Here is a 23,249-nt window from a genome sequence, read left to right on the forward strand (position 1 = left end):
CAGAAATCTTGCTGGTTTGTAGGTGACCAAATACTTATTTTCCACCATAATTTGCAAATAACTTCTTAAAAAATCAGACAATGTGATTTTCTGGATTTTTTTTTCATTTTGTCTCTCATAGCTGAGGTTTACCTATGATGACAATTACAGGCCTCTCTCGTCTTTTTAAGTGGGAGAACTTGCACAATTGGTGGCTGACTAAATACCTTTTTGCCCCACTGTATATGTATAGAGCTGTAGTGGAGATATATACTGGGGGTTATAGAGATATGTGTATAGAGCTGTAGGTGTGATGTAGTGGGATATATGTATATAGCTGTAGGTGAGATATACTGGAGGTTATAGAAATATATGTATAGAGCTGTAGGTGAGGTATACTGAGGGCTATAGATACATTTGTATAGAACTGTATGGGAGATATACTGGGATTAGAGATATATGTATAGAGCTGGAGGGGAGATAAACTGGGGGCTATAGAGATATATGCATACTTTGTGTTGTTGAGTGTGTATGTGTGTGTAGATGTAGAAACAGCCCCCAGTTCTTCAGCTCCTTTGGAAGAGGAGGGGATGACAAAGGAGGAGGTGCCAGGCGTCTCCCCCACTCCTCCTTCCCCACGCCCGCCCTCCACCAAGAGGTGTGTGTGTCTGTTTGACTCTATAGATTGTTTGATTCCTTCATTTGATCTCACAAAATGTCAGCTGCTGATCAGTTACCTTTTTCTTAATCTTCTCCTCTCAACATCCCCGAGTCTCCTCTCTCCGCCTCTCTCCTTTCCTCTCTTCTCCCCCTCTCCTCTTCTTCTCTCCTCCTCTCCTCTCCTCCTTCCCTCCTTCTCCCCCAGGTGTCCTCTGAACACTCAAATCCAGAAAGAAGACAGCAAGCCGCAGAGCTTCCAGGTAAACCTTACCGGTCAATGGATCCCATTAAAGTTTTTTTCAATTGCTTGAACACATTTTGCAAAACTTGGCTCATTGTGTCAAAACTCAACACACAAGCAAATAAGACATAACACTGAGAAATATACCATTCACATCTATGTCAAATTGAAACTCTTCTATCGAAACCTAACAATCCTTTGTCAAAATGTCACTCAGATGAAAAAATGATACACACTTGTATCATATAAATACACTTTCAGATCAGCAGCAATACACTAGTCTACTTTATATAAAACAGTGCAGTCTTTCATATTCACTGTTTCTATTCAGTTCCACAGAAGGCACGTTTTCACAACAACCAAAAAATCAAATATGCAATACTGTACATTGCAGTACGGTACGTTACAGTGCAGTAAATTCAGTTTAAGCTAAAATAAAACAAAAATGAATCAATAAACACTACTGTACTGTAAACACAGAAAAACACAGCAATTGTGCTTGGGTGGGCTTATTTATCCTCGCCTTGTGTGCCGAATCCATCCATGGATTGACCTTACATGTATATAACCGTTGGCAGTCATATACATGCCATCTTCAAGCCGAATAAAACCTTCTATAGCGTTTAGAAATGGAGAGTATACGATTTCAAATTGTTTATGGTTGGTGTACCAGTTCCGGACCAAAACAGCCTGATGGAAACAAACATTATCCCAACAAACCTGGGCTGCTCTGATCTGTCCTGTTCAGCTGCATCATGAAGTGCATCTAGAAATGTGATGATATGTTGGGTATTGTAGGGACCTATTTTTGCATGATGATGCAGTTACCCTCAAAGGCTTATGGCGGCACACAATGATATATTTCCCCCGCGCTGCCCCGGGACATGCTCAATTGCCTTTTGGCCTTTTTGTTGCTGGCTGATAGGTGTTTAGTTTTGTAAGTAAGTGTTTTCAGGTGTGTATCTAAGTATTTTCAAATACCCAATGTGTTTTGTATTTTGAATAGATGTGTTTTCCCAATGGTACACTGAGATTTAATTTTTTAACTAAGTGTCTTATGTATGAAATAGTGTGTAGTGTGCAGGAGCAAGTGTGTTGCAGAAAGGAGCAAGTGTGTTTCACAATTGTGACTAAAGTGCAAAGCAGCGCTTTTGTTTAAGGTATGGTTACATGTGTTTAAGGTATAGTAACAACAACTTCAAGTTGTGTTATTTTGGTCTAAGCATGTGTCAAGCAATTGGCAAAAACTGTTAACCCGGTGTTAGACAGGCTGTTAGACACCCTGTTGGACAGTGTTAGACACAGTGTTGGACACGGTGTTGGACAGTGTTAGACGGTGTTAGACACGTGTTATAAAGTGTTAAACACGGTGTTGGACACGGTGTTGGACACTATTAGACATGGTGTTAGACACGGTGTTAGAAAGTGTTAGACACGTGTTGGACACAGTGTTGGACAGTGTTAGACACGGTGTTAGACAGTGTTAGACACGGTGTTAGACTAGGTGTTAGACATGGTGTAAGAAAGTGTTAGACACGGTGTTGGACACGGTGTTGGACACTGTCAGACACGGTGTTAGACACGGTGTTAGACACGGTGTTAGACACATGTTGGACACGGTGTTGGACAGTGTTAGACATGGTGTTAGACAGTTTTAGACACGGTGTTGGACACGGTGTTGGACAGTGTTACATAAGATGTTAGACATGGTGTAGGACAGTGCTAGACACGGTGTTAGACACGGTGTTGGACAGTGTTAGACACAGTGTTGGACAAGGTGTTGGACAGTGTTAGACATGGTGTTAGACAGTTTTAGACACGGTGTTGGACACGGTGTTGGACGGTGTTAGATAAGATGTTAGACATGGTGTAGGACAGTGTTAGACACGTGTTGGACACGGTGTTGGACAGTGTTAGACATGGTGTAGGACAGTGTTAGACACGGTGATGGACACGGTAGTGGACACGGTTTTGGACACAGTGTTTGAAATTGTTAGACACTGTTAAAAAAGTGTAAGACACGGTGTTAGACAGTGTTAGACATGGTGTGGAAACGTTGTTAGACATGTGGTGTGTTCCGATATCCATACTTCCCATACTTACTATACTTAGTTTGAGTACTTAGGGTGTTCCAATTACAGTTTATCTCAATCGTCTGAACCTATAGCTCAATTTCTCAAAACTCTAAACACAAATCTGAGAAGAGTTAATCATTTAGTCAAAACTCCGCAAATTCTTCTCAAAACTGTTTTTTTCCACTAAACAGTAAACACAGCTATCAAATGAATATCTCTTAGAGAGCATCAATTAAACACTGGTGTGATCAATTCAAAACACTTCAATCAGAATAATATTTACATATGTTTTGGCTTCATGAGGCCATGTTACATATTCCTATGTATAAAATTGTTTAGAAATAGCTTTATCTTTTAAAGTTGTAATTAGGTGGTACATATAGTATAGACTGTTGCGATATTGTAAGACAATACTGTGAATTTACACATAAATATTGCATTGAGACAATCGTAGCAGAATAGGATACACTACATATTTGTCTATTCAATTAACTCCAATGGGCTAAACTCACAATCCCAGCTTCCCGGAGTCATACTGTACACCTATTGTTGATACTGCAACATTGTTCTGACAATACACCAATGTTACCTTATTTTGGCAAAAGTACAGTAATTGCACTGATAAGTAAAATGAAAAACACTACAGTAATAAAATGTTTAGACTGTCTTTCGGGGGATGTAATGATGAAATTCGTGCACAATTACTAAAAGGTAACAAAGAAAATATTTATTTGTTAAATGTTATTTATGGGTTCAAATCCCGGACGAGCCCCCATTATGTTACGGCACCACCACATGGTCGGAGATGGTACCAAATAACACATAGGCTGAAGACAATGGGCTGCGTTGGAAACAATGAATTCATTTAAGCATTGCTTTAGACACATGGTGGGATGATTATTAAATCAATGAAAAGAAATAGAACAAAACAGAAAGGAAACCCTAACTAAACCTAACTCTGGGGGAACAAACTATCTTCCTCCCGACCAGAAATAAAAAGTAGGTGAGTCTGCCGGGTCCTCTAACTACGCTGCTCTATCCTGAACTAATAACGTGAAAACAACCATCGCCAAACACTAACGCATAAATGATAGGAAAAGCAAGAATGTTCCCACATGGGAAATTGGTTCTTAACAGCAACTTGCAGACAGTGTAATCAATCAACTCTACACATAAGACGCAAAGTGCCGGCGTGGCACACCGTGAAACAGCCTGGCGTTGCGACACAGAAGCGGGATGCGTGCGGGATCATCCGCCGATGCCACGCCCACAATCAGTCCGCGGCGGGAACAAACAGCCTGTAGAGGGGAATCAAGAGTGGAGAAGAGCGCAGCTGCGCAAATACAATATCTGCCCCTATAATGGCGTAACACTGTAATACAGTAAAATGTTCAGCTGAACTGACTGCATAAAAAGCTTTTCGTAGGCCAAAAGAAGAAAAAAAAAGAATATAAATAAGGTGAAACAGATCTACATGTAAATCAGTCTGTATCCCACCTCCGATCCTGATCAGTCCAGAGGACCATATCTACAACACAGTATGTTCAGTTGGCCTTGCAACATATATTAAGACATCAAGGAGACTCGTAGCGACGTGACTGCATGGTATGAACTCCGTTATTTTTTATGCCCCCCTGCCCTCGTTGCCTAGGTTACATGTATACAGAACGTTCCGACGTATTACCGTATTACCTCTAATACTACATCACCCTTTCTGATTTAAGGATGCTGTCTAAGAAAATGCATAACGAAACAATAAAACTCCTGTTAATAAAACATTAATTATTTATTTCCCTCCTCTTTAGAGTTAAACTAAACACTTGCATCTTTTCAAGCAAACAGGTTTTTAAACTAAGACTGTTTTATGTTAATCTCATAAACTTTTAACCTTTATGTCAGTCTTACTGGAACTATGAAATCATGTCAAATGTAAACAGTTGCACTTTCAATTTCAACAAATAGATACTCTAACAAGCATCAACAACATTTACAACATTTGCACATCACTTTCTCTTTTCTCTTCAGTCATGGACTTAGTCTTTTAGGTACAGTCATAGTCTTTTAGGTACACTGGTGGTACTCTCACTCTGGAAAGGACAGGTCCTTCTTTTACTGGTGTCTGCTGCCCCGAGTCACAAGGATTTGCAGGTGTGACAGGTGTGTTCACCACAGTGGATGCACCATCCTCAGGTAAGTCGGTGCGTGTTGCTGGTGCAATAGGGGTGGGCGAGAGATGGTACCTGTTTCTTCGCAGCGTGCCCCTAGGTGTCTCCACATTGTAGGATCTTGGAGTGCCTGCATTTGACACCACTGTGCCTCTCTCAAGGATGTCCTTGACCCACACATGGTCACCTTGTCGGAGGAGTGGCAGGTTTTGAGCTCTGTGACGACGGTCGTAGTTCAGTTTCTGCTTCTGTCTGTATGCTTGTTCAATTATTTTTAGGCTGTTTATGTCTGTCCAGCCCGGGTTAAGCTGAGATGGGATGACAGGGACAGGTGTTCTAATGTTTCTGCCCATGAGGAGCTCTGCTGGACTGTGTCCGTTCGCCAGAGGAGCGGCGCGGTAGGCCATGAGGCCAAGGTAAGGGTCACTGGATTTCTTCAGGACACCTTTGATTGTCCTAACGGCCCGCTCTGCCTCACCGTTGCTTTGTGGGAAGTGGGGGCTGGATGTGACATGACTGAAACCCCACTCTCGTGCAAACTTTCTGAAGTCCTCGGATGCAAATTGTGGCTCATTGTCTGAGCGCACCACATCTGGTATGCCATGACGTGCAAATATGGATTTGAAGTGCTCCACCGCCGCCTCAGATGTTGTATAAGTGAGTTTGGCTACTTCAAAGAATCTGGAAAAGAAGTCTACAATGACCAGATAGTGCTTATTATTTTCTGTCTGAAATAGATCTGCCCCCACAGTGGACCATGGTCTTGCCGGGAACTCAGTGGGTTGCAGTGTTTCTTTAAAGTTGGTTCTCTCCCGACTGCATACATTACAGTTCTCTATCAGTTGTGTCAGGTCTTTGCTAAGGCCTGGCCACCACACAGATTGCTTGGCCCTCTCTCTGCATTTAGTGAGTCCCAGGTGGCCCTCATGCAGTTTGTTCAGCATCTCTGCTCTAAGTGACACTGGAATTACTATTCTACAGCCATAAAGTAGCAAACCCTCATTAACTGTTAGCTCACCTGAGAACGGCAGGTAGGGACGGAATGCTGTTTGTATGGAGAATTTATCAGGCCAGCCCTCCTTGCAGTATCTCTTCAGTGTGTGGGATACAGTGTCTTTGTCCTGATGTGTTTCTATTTCTTTAAGTCTTTTGTCTGTAGCTGGCAGGTTTGCCATCACAGTGTCCACGTACAGGCTCACCTCTTCTTCCTGTAAGCCCTCCGCTTTGTTCTCGATTGGCGCTCTGGAGAGCACGTCAGCGGTGGCGATGTCCTTGCCTGGCACATGTAAGATGGTGTAAGAGAACCTCATCAGCCGCATACGTAGACACTGTATGCGAGGTGGCAGTTCATCCAGACTCTTTGAGCCTAGCAGGGGAACCAAAGGCTTGTGATCTGTCTCTACGTGGAAGTCCTTTCCTATAAGGAACTCTGCAAATCTCTCACAGGCCCATGTTGTGGCTAAAGCTTCTTTTTCGATTTGAGCATACCGCTGTTCGGTGTTGCTCAGGGCTCTCGAAGCATATGCCACCGGCTTCCAGTCTTTTCCATTTCGTCGCTGGAGGAGAACAGCACCCATGCCGTATGAAGATGAATCTGCTGAGACAAGTGTGTCTGCATTTGGGTCATACAAGGCAAGACCCGGCGGTGTTGTAAGCTCAGCCATAATCTGTTCAAAGGCTTGCTGCTGTTGTGGACCCCAGGCCCACATGTTTGATTTCCTCAATAGATCTCTGAGAGGGCGCGTTTTCTCCGCCAGGTGAGGCAGGAATTTTCCCAGATGATTGTTCATTCCCAAGAAGCGCCTCACCTCACTGACGTTACTGGGCTCTGCCATGGCTTTCACAGCGCCCACCTTGTCAGGGTCTGCACTGACTCCAGTGGCGTCGATAAGTTGTCCCAGGAACATTATCCTGCTCCTTGAGAAGTCACATTTGTCATTGAGTGTCACCCCTGCCTCCTGCAGACGTGTCAATGTCTTCCTTAGCCTCTCATCATGCTCACTCTGCGTGGCACCCCATATGAGCACATCGTCCATCTGACATACAACACCTTCCAGGCCCTCGAGGATTCGAGACATGCGTTTTTGGAAGTGCTCTGGAGCGGACGAAATTCCAAAACAGAGACGGTTGTAGCAGTACCGCCCAAATGGTGTTATGAAGGTGGTGAGGAGAGAGGATTCTTCGGATAGCGGAATCTGCCAGAATCCAGCATTGGCATCGAGTTTAGAAAAGATCTTGGCTCCTGCAAGCTGTCCTAAAGTGTGCTCAACAGATGGTAGCGGATGCTTCTCCCTCATCACTGACCTGTTCAGCTCCGTGAGGTCGGTGCAAATCCTGACTCTGCCAGAGCTCTTGGGCACCACAACCATGGGTGCACACCATGCTGTAGGCTCCTCCACCTTCAAAATCACTCCTTGCTGCTCCATGCGAGTGAGCTCTTCTCTCACCTTTGGCATGAGTGGGAGGGATATGCGTCGCGGGGTCGAGAGAGAAAAGGGCTTTGCTCCAGGCTTCAGCACAATGGTGTACTCTCCCTCCATTTTCAGAGAAAAGATTTGGAAACTCTCTTTTCACAGTCTCTTTAGTATCCAGGCTTATGTTATTCACACGAGCAACCAGTTGAAGTGTCATGGCGGCTAGTCCACCCAGGAGTGGCGTACGTAGCCCATCAACAACATAAACTTCCTCTTGTGTGCTTTTGTTACCCTTACTGAGAGTAGCTGTAAATTTTCCATTCACCTTTAATGCTGTCCCTCCTGGTCCATAAAGAGTCTTTGTGGCTCTGGAAAGTTTGCTGAACTGGCCCTGGGTGTACAACTTTGCTGGGATTGCAGTGACATCTGCTCCAGTGTCTATCTTAAACACTGATTTTTGATTGTCCACCCTTACCTCTGTCATCCATGGGCAGGCACCTGTGGACTCCACAGAGCCCAAGAACGCAACGTCCTCATCGCTGTATTCCTCATCGCTGTCTTCCTCAGTCACTGCAGCTACATGAACTCCCGGTTTCTTTTTAGCTTGGCAGACTCTAGCATAATGTCCTTTCTTTCGGCACTGGTTACACACAGCCTCTCTAGCTGGACACTGCTGCGGATGATGCCCTTGTGTGTCCCCGCATCTGTTACATTGTGTTTGTCTTTCCAGTGTCTTTTTATGAAATGTCTGCCTATCTCGCTGCATGCTTTGCTTTGAGCCGCTGCGCTGCCACGATTGCATACTGTCTAGCTGAGTGCTACTGGCTTCTGCTTTAAAGTTTGTTTTTAGCATTTCGAGTTGCTTCTTTAGCTGCTCACTTTGTCGTGCCTTGTTAATTGCCTTCTCCAACGTCAGTTCAGGGTCCATCTGCAACTGTTCTGAAAGGCGTTTATTCCTCAGGCCCACGACTAGACGATCTCTCACCATTTCGTCGTGTAGAGCACCGTATCCGCAGTACTCAGCAAGGCAATGCAGCGCGGTGTGGAAGCTGTCTGCTGACTCGCCGACCTCTTGTTGCCTCTGGTTGAACTTAGCCCGTTCGAATATAATGTTCCTGCGCGTTACGAAATGTGCGTCCAGCTTATTTTCAACGGCACCATAGTCTCCCGCCTCTTCTGCGTTTAAATGTAGAGAAACTACAATGTCCTCTGCTTGTTCTACCATTGTGTAAATCAACGCATTGACCTGATTTTCCTCGTCCTGAGCGTCCATTCCAGACGTGATGCGAAATCTGTCGAATCGTTTTTATCCATTTCATCCACTCTTCTGCCTTGAACGAAAACGGCTCCGGAGGCTTAACTTGGTACTGAGCCATCGTTGTTCCCGCCGTCAAGCTGCTAACGCTAACTCACTGACTGGCTTATCTAACCTAACTCAGCGAATACCACTACCACTTGGCAGCTCACTGTCTTAACTTCTGACACCATGTTCAGTTGGCCTTGCAACATATATTAAGACATCAAGGAGACTCGTAGCGACGTGACTGCATGGTATGAACTCCGTTCTTTTTTATGCCCCTCTGCCCTCGTTGCCTAGGTTACATGTATACAGAACGTTCCGACGTATTACCGTATTACCTCTAATACTACACAGTAGAGCTCACCTGAGGCCTCTTTTATGCTCTGAGACATGATTGAAGTGTTGAGTTTGGACAGGTGAGAAGTGAGTTAGACTTATTGGTAATTAGTTGTTACGTTTTGAAGGCCAGTGTTTTCAGATGAACCAACGGTGCTAAATGATGAGATTTGTGCTTAGAGTTTAAAATGTTAAAAATGTGATTTAGAATTTCTACATGTGTGAAAACAGTGGAATTGTGCTTAGAGTTTAGCAGTCTGGAGTCGTGTAGTTGATACATGAGCTTCAAGTTTTCGGAATTGTGTGCATAGTTAAATCCTTTCTGTGTATACAATCGAGAAAAACTGTAACAGTGTTAGACAGTGTTAGACACGGTGTAGGCCACAGTGTTAGAGAGTTTCAGACATGGTGTTAGACACAGTGTTATACAGTGTTAGACAGTGTTAGACATGGTGTTAGACAGTGTTAGACACAGATGTGTCTTTCATTAGGGCATCACACAATGACGTGTGTGTGTGTGTGTGTGTGTGTGTGTGTGTCTCAGGTGGCTGTAAACATCACTGAGGCTAGGCAGCTGGTGGGTGAGAACATGGACCCCAGCGTGGTCATCGAGATCGGAGACGAGAGGAAACAGACGTCCGTTAAAGAGGGAACCAATGCCCCCTTCTTCAACGAGGTACAGGCTCTTCTTACTATCATGCTCTTGCTAACCTTAATGCTAGTGCTCATGCTAACCTTCATGCTAGTGCTCATGCTAACCTTCACTCTAGTGCTCATGCTCACCTCCATGCTAGTGCTCATGCTAACCTTCATGCTCCTGCTCATGCTAACCTTCATGCTCCTGCTCATGCTGACCTTCATGCTCCTGCTCATGTTAACTTTTATGCTAGTGCTCATGCTCACCTTCATGCTAATGCCAATGCTAACCTTCACTCTTCTGCTCATGCTTACCTTCATGCTCATCCTAACTTTTATGCTAGTGCTAATGCTCACCTTCATGCTAATGCTAACCTCACTCTAGTGCTCATGCTAACCTCACTCTAGTGCTCATGCTAACCTTCATGCTAACCGTCATGCTAGTGCTCATGCTAACCTTCATGCTAGTGCTCATGCTAAGGCTTGTTCTCTCTTCTGCAGTACTTTGTGTTTGACTTCTTTGCCCATCAAGAGCTGTTCTTCGACAAGGTCATCCGGCTATCAGTAAGTCGACTCATCAACCAACCAGAAGTTACCTTTTGATCCAAGATAATATATTGATCCACTCACTTTAGAATAGAGCAAACATTACTCTCCCTCTGCCTGTTTCTCTCTCTCTCTCTCTCTCTCTCTCTCTCTCTCTCTCTCTCTCTCTCTCTCTCTAGGTGGTCCATTCCAAGATGTTAAGGAGTTTTTCTGTTGGGACCTTCAAGCTTGACGTGGGCACAGTTTATCGGCAGCCAGGTGCTCCGTTCCTCATCCACACTCTCATTAGGTTCTCACCTTGCTCTGCCTGCTCTACCTCGCCCCATCTAGGGCTAGGTTTGCTACAGTAGACTAGTTGCCGTAAAGATAGTTTTTTGGTACAGACCCTACTTGGTCTCTCTTCTCCTTCTCTCCTCCACTTTACTCATCCTCTCCTCTCCTCTCTCCTCTCCTCCGCTCCCCGCTCCTCTCCTCCTCTCCTCTTCTCCTCTCCCCTCTCCTCTCCTCTCTCTAGGTCACCAGTTCACCAATAAGTGGGCGGTTCTTACTGACCCGAGTAACCTCAGCACAGGGGTCAAAGGTTACGTGAAGTGTGACATCAGCGTGTCAGGGAAGGGTGATGCCATGCCCCCTGGACAGAAGGCCAGCGATGCGGAGGAAGAGATCGAGAAGTGAGATTTAGTACCACCAACCTCCAGACATCTGAAGGTCTCGTTAGCATGGTGATCAGATAGATCACACTTGTTGAACACACCAATGAGACACGTTTACTGATCCAGGATCAGTGAAGCATCATATTCATCTGAATGATAACATCTGCTGCCCAAGGCCCACGGGCATCCTCCATGACCCAGAATGCAACTGTCCCCAGGAACCTGCTGCTCCCTGAGGGTCTGCCGGGGGATCGGCCCTGGGCCAGCTTCTACGTCCGGGTCTTCAGGGCAGAAGGCCTGCCCCGCAACAACTCCAGCATCATGGCCAACGTGACCAAGGCCTTCATCAGAGACGCCACAGCGCTCATCGACCCCTACGTGGTGGTCAGCTTTTTCAGGCAGACCGTCAGTCCATCCTCATGCTATGTGCTACGCTAACTAATGTAGCTTCAGGGTCCTTTGGTAGAAATTATTATTGGTGTGTTATTAGTGAAACGCTGCTGGCGCATTTCTGACCAATCAGTCCCCAGTGTGTGGATGGAGTTCTCCAGAGTTCTTCAACACTAAGCAGGGAGGGAGGGAGGGAGGGAGGGAGGGAGCGTTCCAAATATCTGGTTATCCTCTGATCTCTCCTCCAGCTCTCCCATCATACCTCCAGCTCCGTTAACATTCTCACTTTGTCTGATCTTTTGCTGTAACGCCAGGGCCGCACATCCACCCAGAAGTCAACGGCGGACCCCGTGTGGAACGAACAGATCGTCTTCAGGGAGATGTTCCCTCCGCTCTGTCAGAGGATGAAGATCCAGGTGAGGGTTGGGGTTCTCCTCATCGCATCAACCTCATCATATCCTCCTCATCACATCATTCTCATCACATCATCCTCACCGTATCATCCTCACCACATCATCCTCATCACATCATCCTCACCACATTATCGTCATTACATCATCCTCACCACATCATCCTCATCGTCCTCACCACATCATCCTCACCACATCATCCTCATCCCATCATCCTCACCACATCATCCTCATCATCGTCGTAACATTATCCCCAGCTAGCTCCTGGCTGCTCATGGTAGATCAAAGTGCCTTTATAGTGGGTCTGGCAGTGCCTCCATAACCACTGGGAGACTTTAGAGGTTGTGCTGGCGGGGCCCCACAAACCACTGGGGGGCTTCAGAGGTTGGGCTTGCAGTGCCTCACTAACCACTGGGGGACTTTAGAGGTTGGAGGATGGAAGGCATCTTTTCTTTCTGTGGACGGAGCATTCATTCATCAAATAGATGTTGGTTTGAACACACACACATGCACACACAAAAACACACGTTGTACAAGGCACTTTTATTGACACAGCACCATCAAACAGTCCATTCATATGGCTTTAAAAGAAGATGAAAGGACCATTATTTAAAGAGATTTAAAATAAAAAATAATGTAAAGTAATATGCAGATATAGCAGATATATTCAGATATAATTTTTCTGTTGGAGCTGTGGAAACAACTAGGCAGTGAGGTTCTGCTCACTGCAGACCTGTTCCATCGAGTCCAGCCTGCGGACCGGGAGCAGGTCTCTGAAGACCGGGAGCGGGTCTCTGGAGACCAGGACCGGTTCTCTGAAGACCGGGAGCTGAACATCAGGAGGGGGGCTCTGGAGACCAAGACCTGGTCTCTGAAGACTGGGAGTGGGACTCTGAAGACCAGGAGGGGGTCTCTGAAGACCGGGACCAGGTATCTGAAGACCGGGACCAGGTATCTGAAGACCGGGACCAGGTTTCTGAAGTTTGGGACCGGGTCTCTGAAGATCAGGACCGGGTCTCTGAAGACCGAGCGCAGGTCTCTGAAGACCGGAACCGGGTCTCTGAAGACCGGGACCGGGTCTCTGAAGACCAGAAGGGGGTGTCTGAAGACCAGGAGCAGGTCTCTTCCTACCGGGAGCAGGTGTCTGAAGACCAGGAGCAGGTCTCTGAAGACCAATGTCTTGTAATGGCTAATCACACTCACACCTCGTGGTTTAATATGTCATCTATAATTCAGTTCTCGGTCAACAAGGAAGGAAGTGCAGTGATCCCGTCACTGAAGAGACGTCAGTACCCTGTCAGCACCAAGATTCTAAAAGCCTCAAAATTCTAAGCAACAGGGTGTTTCACAAAGGGGTTTTAATACTAGTAGGAGAAAAATAATGTGCTAGACCACCCTTTATTGTTGTAAATCAATTCAATGAGGTCAAACAAATTAAATAATAAACAGTTAAAAAGTGCATAATAGGGCCCCTTTAAGACATGTTATATGCCAGGTGTTTAAAGATTACATTTTGAAATGATCAGAAGAGAGAACAGTATTTTATATATGCTACTGAGATTTGGTGAGGGTTTATTTCAACCAATGTTGCTTTCTTTTACTTTAATCTCTCTTCTCTGCCTCTTTCTCCTTTGTCATAAGAAAGTGAAAAAATTAGGGCTGGGCAACGTTACATTTTTTTTAATCGTGATTAATCACATAGTATTGGTGAGTTAACTAACGATTAATCACACTTTTAAAATTCTATTTTAAATCCACTCCAATTGGAGTTAAATGAGATTATCAAATGGAATGACACATTATCATTGATACCAAATGTACTTAATAAGCAAAAACTAGACCAAGTGATCTTGAGGGTGTTTTTTATTGACAGATTTGGTAATTGTAAACAGGCAGTTAATTAGTACAATTGTAAACCAACAGTTACCACAAGTGTAGTAAATTGAAATAAGTAGCACCACAGATTTGGAAATGGTAAACAGGCTGTCGCTTAGCTGTAGTTGAAGCAGGCAGTAAGTGGAACTAAAAAACTAAAAGGATTTCTGATATGAATGTTGACATTCTTCAAAATCACAGCAAAAAAAAAAGATTACGCTAACGCGTATTTAACACGTTAACTTGCCCAGCCCTAGGAAAAAATATATCGCTGTCAAAGATAGCTAGGACAAGATGCTACATAACTAATTACTATAACTAAATATGACATGCAATAAGTGCGTACATTAATTGCTAGGACGTGCAACATACAACAAGTAGGAGGGGTGGGACGGGGTGGCTATGTAGAGTCTAGGTGAACTTTTAGGTGAGTCTTGAGTCTTTTTCAGAACCTGGTGAGTGACTCTGCAGTCCTTACTTCGGCAGGGAGTTCGTTCCACCACTTCGGTGCCAAAACAGAGAAGACTTATTACTTTGATGATCGACTTTTACTTGCTCTTAGCTATGGTGGTACCAGACGTCCAGCTGAAGTAGTTGAGCAGAGCGCTCGAGCTGGGGTGTGTGATTTGATCAACGCTTGGAGGTAGGCAGGGGTAGTTCCATTGACCGCCTTGTATGCCAGTACCATCATCTTGAATCTGATTCGAGCTACTACAGGGAGCCAGTGGAGGTCCCGTACGAGGGGGGGTCACATGAGTGAATTTAGGTAGGTTGTACCTAGCAGTGATAGGAAAAAACATGTGATGTGATTACAGAGCCCAGGGATCTGGTATATGGTGAATAGAAGGGGTCCGAATACAGAGCCTTGAGGGCACCAGTGTCAAGGCAAGGCAAGGCAAATTTATTTGTATAGCGCATTACATACACGCAGCCAATTCAATGTGCTTCACAAAAAAATAAGGAAAAATATATTAAACCATTCACAATTTTAGCAATAATGAAAGTAAAATGTGAAATGTATATACATTGAACACCAACAGCAAAGAGTCCATTTAAAAATAAATTAAATAAATTAAAAAGACTTCAAAACAATGTGCATTAACTGCAGAAAGCGTCTGAAAGAGTTTGGTCTTTACTCTAGTTTTGCAAATGGCGACAGTTGGGAGTTTCTGATGTTCTCTGGAAGCTGGTACCAGAGATGGACGCCATAGTGGCTAAAAGCTGTTTCACCCTGCTTTGTTCTGACAGGTGGTTTCAGCAGTAATTGCTTGTGTTGTGATTTGCTGTGACGCCAGTAGTTTGGCCCAACCCCTTTCAGAGATTTAAAAACAAGCAAAAGTGCTTTAAATTAATTCTGTAGCTAATTGGGAGACAGTGCAGGGACTTTAAGATTGGGGTGATGTGATCTCTTCTTTTTGTTTTAGTGAGGACACTGGCTGCACTATTCTGTACAATTTGAAGTGGTTTAATATTGTTTGGAAAGTCCTGTGAAAAGCACATTGCAATAATAAATCCTACTAGAGATGATAGCATGTATGATTTTTTTCAGATCGTCTTTTGAGATAAATCCTCTAAGTTTGTTGAAGTTTTTTAAGATGAAAGTATGCTGATTTTGTGACCGATTTGATGTGACTGCTAAAATTCAGATAATTATCTATAAGGACACCTATGTTTTTTAACACATCTTTTGCTATTAAGCCTTTTTTTTTTCCAAGAAAGGCAGAAATCTTTCGCCTTTCCTCCTTCTTTCAAAAAACTACCACCTCAGTTTTGTTTCTGTTGAGCAGAAGAAAGTTTTGTGACATCCATTTATCAATTTTTTTAATACAATGACAGAGTTTCAACGGGGATATAGTCATTAGGCATTAGAGGTAGATGCATTTGCGTGTCGTCAGCGTAACTATGGTAGGAGATTGAGTTCTTCTTTATAAATTGACCAAGCGGCAGCATGTAGAGGTTCAATAATTGTGGACCAAAGATTGAGCCCTGGGGAACTCCACAGGTCAAAGATGTTCATGTTGAGGAACAGTTTCCAACTGTAATAAAGAAGCTCCTGTACAGTAGGTAGGATTTAAGCCACCTGATTACATTTATTATTATTATAGCCATTTTCTGGATTGTGAACTTGCACATTGAAATCCCCAGATATTATGACACAGTCATACTCGGTCAAACAAAATGGCAGACGGTAGTCAAACAAATGGCAGACAGTAGTTCACCTAGTTCTTCTAGAAGTGCTTTGGTGGCCTGTAAAACGTTGAGTGCTTTGGTGGCCTGTAAATGATCAATAATATAATCTGAGGAGAACCCTTAATAATTGCGCTCAAGTATTCAAAAAAGACAAAGTCACCGAATTATGACTGACACAGAAAATATGCATACAAAATTGTGGCTATTCCACCTCCTTTTTGTTTTAACGGATGGCACTCATGAAATTGTAATTTGGGGGGGGGGGCTGATTAAATAAGGGTAGACACATTGTTTGCCAGTCATAGCCAAGTCTCAGTTAAGAGCAAGAAATCAAGGTTATATGAACAAGTAAGATCATTGATAAAAAGATGTAAGAGAGATCTAACATTCAGTAGAGCAATTTCACTATAATGGTGTGAGCTGCTTGAACATTCTGAGTTTGTTAAGCTTCTTGCTGAAGATCTAAACCCTGTGTGTGGCAGTGGCAGTGGAAACGCGAGCCGTAACTGAGCCGCACCTAACTGCACCTTACTGTAGTACACCTACCGCACCTAATCGTACCGGACCTAACCGCACTGCTCGGTGGAAACGCACCATTAGTCTTTGTTTTCCCGGGTCATCGTTTTGAGGGTCCTGACGCTACAGCTGACGCTAACAATGATTTGCCCTTAAGTGCACAAAGAAGCTCATGCAGCCTCAGCGCCACCCAAATTGTGACGCATGGAAGTGACAAAACTTAAGCGAGCTACCACTTTCTAACAATGACAGTTAGAATTAGCACAACCAACTAAAATGCTAAGCACTAAAACTCTAAGTTTCTCTACTCTGCCTCTAGATACCAGCCTCCTCTGCCCCTATAGACCAGCCTCTATAGGCCAGCCTCCTCTGCCTCTATAGCCCACCCTCTATAGACCAGCCTCCTCTACCTCCATAGTCCAGCCTCTGCCTCTAGATACCATCCTCCTCTAACTCTAGAGGCCAGCCACCTCTAACTCTAGAAACCAGCCTCCTCTGCCTCTAGAGACCAGCCTCCTCTGTCTCTATAGACCAGCCTCCTCTGCCTCTATAGACCAGCCTCCTCCGCCTCTATAGACCAACCTCCTCTTCCTCTATAGACCAGCCTCCTCTGCACCACATATATGTCCCAATTAGGAACTTATTTTAACCAGAGATAACCAACTATTAACCAAGTGAACCAGAGGACAATCAAAGCACAAAAAGGTGTTCTACCCTAATCCCAGGAGCAAGACAACACATAACTCTCTATCTCTCTCCATCCACCAGGTCTGGGATGAGGGCAGTATGAATGACGTTGCCATAGGAACCCACTACATTGACCTGAGACGCATATCCAATGAACAGGATGGAGACAAAGGTAGGAAGAGAGAGAGAGAGAGAAAGTGTTGATGATAAAAAGTGCTAATCTCTCTCTCTCTCTCTCTCTCTCTCTCTCTCTCTCTCTCTGTCTCTCTCTCTCTCTCTCTCTCTCCAGGTTTCCTGCCTACCTTCGGTCCGGCTTGGATTAATCTGTACGGCTCTGCCCGTAACTTCTCATTGGTTGACGACAACCCCGAGCTTAACGAAGGCATAGGAGAGGGCGTGTCCTACAGGTGAAGACATTACCTGGATCATTTACAGTACCTTAACAAACTCATCACAATATTACAACTGCTTTATTACCAATATAAATCAACACACAAGTTAATGACCATATATGACATTAAGATGCTGTTTAATTACCATATGAATGAACCCTGTATTCACCAGAGATGGGTGGTGTGCAATATGTTTCCAGGTTTGTTTCCAGGTGTGTTTCCAGGTGTGTTTCCAGGTGTCTCCAGCTGTGTTTCAGGGTGTTTTTCCATGTGTTTCTCCATGTGTGCATCCAGGTGTGTTTCCAGGTGTGTTTCCAGGTGTATTTCAAGGTGTGTTTCAGGGTGTGTTTCCAGGTATGTTCCAGGTGTGTTTCTAGGTGTGTTTCCCGCTGTGAATCAAGGTGCGTTTCCAGGTGTGTCTCCAGGTGTGCTCCAGGTGTTTTTTCCAGGTGTGTTTACAGGTTTTGTTACCAGGAGTGCTTCCAGGTGTGTCTCCAGACTCACCTGTGCCTTGCTCCTCCAGGGGGCGTGTCTACCTGGAGCTGGCAGTAGAGATCCTGGCAGGGGGGACGGGCTCGGAGCCCAAACTCAACCGATTGGTCAAACCAAAAGAGTCCAAGGGGGGGAAGAGCGGGGGCAAGGAGGTCAAGACTACTGCATGTGGAGCAGGAGGACCAGGAGGAGGGGGTGCCGACGAGGACAAGGGGAAGGCAGAGGTCTTACCTGCAGAGCCCCCGCCACAGGTAGGGAGAGAGGAGGGTTCACGTGGAGGGAGGGATGGCGATGTAACGTATTCCTAACTGTTAGCCCTTAACCTCCTTAATGAGGCTCACCTGACAAAGAGTCAAGTGGTTTGTGAAAATGCACTTGTTTATTATTTATCTTATTGATGACCTCATAAGAAGCCCATCGAACAATAGAAAAACATATATGCTGTTCCTATTTGCGCCCCAAGAGGGAGAAATACACAATCTAATCCTAGCAGAATGAATGTGTCAGAGAGTGAGTGTGGGTTGCTGTGTTTCAGCTGAACGAGGAGGACAAAGAAAGCTTCCTGCTCTTCGGTTGTGTGTTTGAAGCCACGCTCATCGACAGGAAGATTGGAGACAAGCCAATCAGCTTTGAGCTTTCCGTCGGTCAGTTTCCACTCCTTTCTGCTGGGGGTATCTGGTGTCACTATGGGATGTGTTGCTATGGTAACCAAGGCCCGATGCATCCATCTTCCAGGTAACCACGGCAATGTGCTGGAGAACCCCTGCCCGTCGGGCGGGGGCTCCGGGAGCAGCAGGAGGTCTCTCCCCGAGAACCCGGACAGGCTGAACCCCTCTCCCTCCTCCTCCCCCCTCCTGACTGGGGGGACCCCTGACTCCCATCGCAGGTCTGCGCTGGGCGGATGCACCCCTGAACTTCCAAGGAGGTCTCTGCTTGCTGGGGTGACCCCAGACCCCCCGAGGAGGTGTCCCCCACAGACCAAGACCGACTCCTGCACACCTGCAGAGAAACCCCTCCTTGCCCAGGGAAACAAGTACGCCATCTTCATCATATACAAACACAAAACAAATTCAATGTATGTGTGCGTGTGTATGTTTTATTCATGAGTGCATGTATGTGTGTGTGTGTGCGTGGGCGTGCATGCGTGTGTGTGGGTGTGTGTTTGTGTGTAGGTTCTACATGCATCTGCCTCTGAGCCAGAAACCGTGTGTGCAGGTGGTCAGTCATTGGGAGGACAGAACCTACCGCCTGTTCACCTCCAACCTGCTGGAGAACATCGCTCTGCACCTGGTACACACATACACACACACACACACACACACACACACACACACACACACACACACACACACACACACACACACACACACACACACACACACAAAGACTAGGCATACATTTAGGATTAATTCTATAGACAATTATACTGGTCGGTCTTGATTGAGTCCTGATTGGGAATCCTCAGGAAAAGGGCGTGGCCGAAGCAGCAGAGCTGAACAGGAAGTCAAATCCGGGGGCGGAGCAAATCCTCAAGATTGTTCTCCAAGGCTTTTGTTTAGATGCCAGGTATTCAAACCAACCAATCAGAGTATGAGAAGTATTAATCATGCTATTTCACTACTAACACAAGTGTGTGTCTGTGCCTGCATGCATGCGTCCGTGTGTGCGTGCGTGTTTTTGTGTAGGAAGTTCATTGTGACAGTGCAGAGCAAGTTGAGCGAGTTGAAGAGAAATCACCTGACCCAGCTGGACCGGAAACGACTCACCATGTGTAAACAGGAACTGGTGGGAGGAGCTAACACACACACACACACACACACGCACATGCACACGCACAAGCACACACCCACACACACAAATGGACATGTTGTTAGTGATTAAATTCCGTGTGTGTGTACATGTGTGTGTAGGAGGGTATTATTGCAGAGGTGGAGGTGATGACCGAGAGGAAGAGGAACTCATCAGGGATAAAAGGTCTGCTGCAGGAAGCCACCAAGCTGTGCAGGCAGATCCACTTCCTGGTGGAGGAGGTATTATCCATCTACCTGTCTGTCTCTGTTTCAGGAGCTAGGTCTTGAAGGGCACAGTAGAGTCACAGTGAAGCCTGGCTTTGACCAATGAGCAAGTCCATATTTGAGATGTATTATATATATATATATATATAAATGTTCCCAGATCCAGATAGTAAGGTCATAAGCTGCGTGGTCAGGCTAACCCATCGCAGGAGAAATGTTCTGACAAATGCACTTACTGTAAGTGGCTCTGGATCAGTGTCCTTAGTGTAATTCTAAAGGAGCAGGTGTAGTTGGGTCCTAGGGGCATGCACACTTTAAGCTGCATAGGAGCTTAAAGTATGGGGGGGCTAGTCTGTTGCATGGGCCCTGACCACCTGGCTGCTGGAGACCCTAGGGAGGGCTGGACATGTTCCCCTGACCACAGGGACACTGGGGGCCCTAGGGGAGCCCTGAGCACCGGGCTGGTGGGGGCCCTAGGGGGGGCTTGACTGTTCCAGGAACCCAGACCACCGGGGTGCTGGGGGCCCTAGGGTCTTCCTCTCGCTCACCAGTTTGTATCTGGTTTGGTGCTGGGACGCCAGGGTCATCCTGTATGACTGTGTGTTTTTTGGTTATAGCCCCAGCACACACTGCCAGATGTGTTTGTGTGGTTGCTAAGCAACAACAAGCGAGTGGCCTACAGCCGGCTGAGGGCCAGAGACCTCCTGTTCTCAGGCAACCCTGAAGAGAGAGGGAGGGACTGTGGCAAGATACACACTCTGTTCCTCAAGGTACACACACACACACACACACACACACACACACACACACACACACACACACACACACATTGATACTATATAGCTATACTTTTGAAATGGTTCTATCCAGATAGACTACATTGTGTTTGTGTGTAGTCCCCAGGTAAGCGTGTGACTCCCTGGTCGGTCCTAGCTAAGCTGGATGTGTACCTTTGGCTGGGCAGCTGCAGTGAGTCTGGACACCTGCTGGAGGACCTCCCTGCAGGGTTCACCCCCATCACAGAGGGCTGGGACCACCTGGGTCCCCCAACACACCTGATACCTGCAGGTGAGAAGCACCTGGAACATTCTGGAGATGTCTCTGGGGCATTAACTGTGGAAAACAATCATTTAAATGCGGGTGGTCAAAATTATATGTTTCTACAGCGTCTGCACCCGATTGTGACATTGCGAGACTGACACTGGCTGCCATTCTCGGGTGAATTTGCGGGCGTCCCAAACGACACCCCTTAGCGTCCGATAATTTAATTAATATTATTAATATAAGCAATAATAATCTATGATATAGCTGCGAGCAGCAATGTGGGGGTCAAGCAAAATAGGACTCCATAAACGAATTTCGCTGGACAGACATAATCGGGTTAGGTGGCTACATGACGACCGTCTCAGGGTCTCAGTAATTTCACCTACAATGAAAGCTATTGGTAAATGGTTATCACAATGAAAATACATTGAAGTTGCTTTCTAAGAGCCGGAATAGACTTGCTGCTAACAACATCCCACTAGGCGCTGATGATGCCCAATTATTTGGGCATCATCAGGATAGGGTCATAAGACTATGAGCCAAGTTTGGTTTGGATACATGAAGGCCTCGCAGAGATATGAGCTCACTTCCTGTTTGACGTCCCCCTGAGGTCAAAGGTCACTAAATTGTTTGGGTGTCACCAGAATGATGTCATGAGTCGATGTACCAAGTTTGGCTAGGATATGATAAAGAGTTGCAGGCTTACTTCCTGTTTGGGGGCTTTTCCGTCAAGTATGATTAGCTGTCACGGCCAAACGGTTTTGAATTTGAAAAAGCTGTTTGACACATTTGTTCAGCCTGATCCGAAGATCATATATAGAAAGTTTCATGAAGATTGGACACAATTTGTGGCCTGTGGATATGTACAATTGATTTTGACATCTTTCAACATGGCGGCCAAATTCTGATGTTGCCATGATAAATAATTTATTAGCTCTATGAAGAGGTCTGACAGTATGACCAGACATTGAAAATAAGTTTGAATTATACTCATGTGATGAGAGAGGAGTTGAAACACATCTTCATTAATTATAGCGCCCCCTAGAGGTCAAAGGTCCCCTAATTTAATGAGTGTATGATATGTCAAAGGGCTGCTGAGATATTGGCTTACTTCCTGTTTGGCAACTTCGCGGTCGAATTTGATTGACTGTAGCGGCCAAACAGTTTTGAATTTGAAAAATCTGTTGGATGTTGTTTGTCAAGCATGGCCTGAAGATCATGTGTGCCAAGTTTCGAGATGATTGGACCAAATTTGGGATAGGAGATAGATTTTGAAGGTTTTTGAAATAAACCAAGATGGTGGAAAATCCAGCATGGCACAAAACGAGAACATAGGGTGCGTTGAACTCGGCTTGGACCAAGGAATCCAATGATAACTGTTAACTGATAACTGTTTTTGAATATTGGATGAATGGGTCAAAAGTTATAAGCATGAATGCATGTCCAACTTTGACCTGTTGCTGGTGCTGGAGCTCATGAGCTAGCGACCTCAAATTTGCTTCATGGGACTGTCCTGAATCAGTGTGCCAAATTTCACATCTTTTCACCAAGGCGTTCTAGGCCATAGACTCCCATGGCAGGTAAATAATAATAATAGGAAAAATGTACGAAAACAATGGTTGTCTCGCTGCTTCGCTGCTTGACCCCCAATAATAAGAAAACGTCCGAAAACAATGGTTGTCTCGCAGCTTCGCTGCCTGACCCCCAATAGTAATAGGAAAACGTACAAAAACAATGGTTGTCTCGCAGCTTCACTGCTTGACCCCCAAATATAATAAGAAATAAACACATATTCAATATAAAGAATAGGATGGCCAAAAATGACATTCCGGCCCCTAATTATTGCCAAGCAACAAATTACAAAACAAAAGGGAAAATATAAAGCCATAATAACAATCTATTGACATCCATTACATCATGCCTTTTTTTCCTTTTTTTACATTTTATTTTTTAAGTGTCTCTTTATCAGTCCATAAGCCATTAAAAAAGGCAAAATAAGGTCTTCATTCTACATCCGTGAGGATTAAAAGACAAAAAAGGGGAAGATGGTCGCTGTTGCTGTCTTTTGCAAGTCATACATTCTCCAATGACTGTTCTGGCAGCAGAGGTGGTATGTGGTATCGAGAAGCAGACAGCATATGATTTCTTCCCCATGACTACCTTTGTGATGGATCTGGCACAGATTTAGCGTTGCGATTTGGCTGCTTTTTGGAAGAATCATTGGATGTTTTGT

At 45.1% G+C, this 23,249-nt stretch overlaps 1 protein-coding gene across 4 annotated transcripts in view; it reads left to right on the plus strand.

Annotated features, from left to right (window-relative positions):
- The window catches only part of fer1l6 (fer-1 like family member 6), a 135,627-nt gene that overhangs the window by 11,237 nt on the left and 101,141 nt on the right, over positions 1–23,249 (plus strand). For 3 of the 4 annotated variants that reach the window (XM_079733591.1, XM_079733589.1, XM_079733590.1), the window contains exons 3-21: positions 523–637; positions 845–899; positions 9,715–9,846; positions 10,308–10,370; positions 10,532–10,610; positions 10,867–11,023; positions 11,224–11,410; positions 11,710–11,811; positions 17,155–17,245; positions 17,363–17,480; positions 17,989–18,208; positions 18,493–18,601; positions 18,693–18,990; positions 19,130–19,247; positions 19,423–19,523; positions 19,643–19,742; positions 19,868–19,987; positions 20,590–20,742; positions 20,869–21,040. In XM_079733591.1, coding sequence (XP_079589717.1) covers positions 523–637; positions 845–899; positions 9,715–9,846; positions 10,308–10,370; positions 10,532–10,610; positions 10,867–11,023; positions 11,224–11,410; positions 11,710–11,811; positions 17,155–17,245; positions 17,363–17,480; positions 17,989–18,208; positions 18,493–18,601; positions 18,693–18,990; positions 19,130–19,247; positions 19,423–19,523; positions 19,643–19,742; positions 19,868–19,987; positions 20,590–20,742; positions 20,869–21,040 — 2,490 coding nt within the window. Of the gene's footprint in view, positions 1–522; positions 638–844; positions 900–9,714; positions 9,847–10,307; positions 10,371–10,531; positions 10,611–10,866; positions 11,024–11,223; positions 11,411–11,709; positions 11,812–17,154; positions 17,246–17,362; positions 17,481–17,554; positions 17,915–17,988; positions 18,209–18,492; positions 18,602–18,692; positions 18,991–19,129; positions 19,248–19,422; positions 19,524–19,642; positions 19,743–19,867; positions 19,988–20,589; positions 20,743–20,868; positions 21,041–23,249 lie in introns of those variants that run through there. The other variant, XM_079733592.1, reaches the window with a different exon arrangement.

This window comes from Pollachius pollachius (genome assembly GCF_949987615.1).
Source record: "Pollachius pollachius genome assembly, chromosome: 3".
Classification (NCBI taxonomy): Eukaryota; Metazoa; Chordata; class Actinopteri; order Gadiformes; family Gadidae; genus Pollachius; species Pollachius pollachius.